The sequence below is a fragment of the Rhincodon typus genome, chromosome 45, assembly GCF_021869965.1.
Source record: "Rhincodon typus isolate 14 chromosome 45, sRhiTyp1.1, whole genome shotgun sequence".
NCBI classification, from domain to species: Eukaryota; Metazoa; Chordata; class Chondrichthyes; order Orectolobiformes; family Rhincodontidae; genus Rhincodon; species Rhincodon typus.
This window is the reverse complement of record NC_063376.1, coordinates 567,080-568,574: the sequence shown is the minus strand read 5'-3', so window position 1 is coordinate 568,574 and position 1,495 is coordinate 567,080. Positions and strand designations below refer to the sequence as shown.

At 53.6% G+C, this 1,495-nt stretch overlaps 1 protein-coding gene across 2 annotated transcripts in view; it reads left to right on the top strand.

Annotated features, from left to right (window-relative positions):
- LOC125487813 overlaps positions 1–1,495 on the top strand; it is a 53,673-nt gene that overhangs the window by 6,043 nt on the left and 46,135 nt on the right. Inside the window, exon 3 of one of the 2 annotated variants that reach the window (XM_048620151.1) lies at positions 94–240. In XM_048620151.1, coding sequence (XP_048476108.1) covers positions 94–239 — 146 coding nt within the window. In that variant the 3' untranslated portion in view covers position 240. Of the gene's footprint in view, positions 1–93; positions 504–1,495 lie in introns of those variants that run through there. The other variant, XM_048620150.1, reaches the window with a different exon arrangement.

Sequence of the window (1,495 nt, the reverse complement as noted above, 5' to 3'; positions counted from 1 at the left end):
ACGAACCCATCACAACCCGTCCGTGCAAACCGTCTCCATCGGGCTCCGGTTCGGAAAGCCGCTCCTGAATTCTCTGTCTCCTGCTTCCCGCAGGAACCACAAGCCGGGCCGAGGTGCTGCGCACCGCGAAGGGGAGCATTGACGGTCACAAACACTGCACCTACTACAGTGAGAAAGCTCGACTCTCCTTCAGGCATGAGCTGGGATCCGCCATCTCCGTCATTGACTCCACCAACTGAGGCAGGTGGCCTCCGCCTCCCAGCTTCAAACTGCGGCTCCTCGGGGCAAATCCCACGGGAATCCGGGTTTGGGGGCTGGGGGGGGGAGTTGGGTGGGGGGGGGGCAGGGGCAATTTGCAAACATATCATACAGACTGATACATTTGATCATATGGTCCACTCCACCGTCCTGAGGCCACTTCCTTTTCATTTGGCATTGCTCGGCCCGCAGAAGGTGCGGGTGAGTTGCTGCCTTGAACCACCGCAGCCCAGGGGCTGTAGAGATTAACAAGCACATTCGGGGAGGAATTCCGGGATTTAGATCCAGTTGCAGTAAAGCAACAGCAATATATTTCCAAGTCAGGGTGGTGTGTGACTTGTATTATCGGGGCTGCCCCCGTCCAGGGCAAGTGGGGAGTATTCCATCACCCTCCTGCCTTGTGCCTTGTCGATGGTGGGACAGGCTTTGGGGGGGGAGTCAGGAGGGGAGTTACTCGCTGCAGGATTCCCAGCCTCTGACCTGCTCTTGTAGCCCCTGTGTTTGTGGTGAGTCCAGTTCAGTTTCTGGTCAATGGTAACCCCCAGGAATATTGACAGTATTGAATGTCAAGGGGGTGATAGTTAGATTCTCTCTTGTTGGAGATGATCACAGTCTGGTATTTGTGTGGCGTGAATGTTACTTGCCACTTGTCAGCACAAGCCTGGATATTGTCCAGATCTTGTTCCATTTGAACTGCTTCTGAGTTTCTGAGGAGTCATGCGTGGTGTTGAACATTATGAACATCCCCACTTCTGACCTTATGATGGAGGGAAGGTCATTGACGAAGCATCTGAACATGGTTGCGCCGAGGACACTACCCTGAGGAACTCCTGCAGAGATATCCTGGAGCTGAGATGACTGACCTCCAACAACCAGAACCATCTTCCTATGTGTCAGGTCTGACACCAACCACCAGAGAGTTTGCCCCCTGATACCCATTGATTCCAGTTTTGCCAGGGCTCCTTGATGCCACACTCAGTTGAATGCAGCCTTGAATATCAAGGGCTGTCACTCTCCCCTCCCCTCTGGAATTCAGCTGTTTTGCCCATGTTTGAACCAAGGCTGTAATGAGGTCAGGAGCTGAGTGGCCCTGGCGGAACCCAAACTGGGCATCACTGAGCAGGTTATTGCTGAGCAGGTGCTGCTTGATATCACCGTTACTGACACCTTCCATCACTTTCCTGATGATTGAGAGGAGACTGATGGGGTGGGAATTGTCCAGGTTGGATTTGTCCTG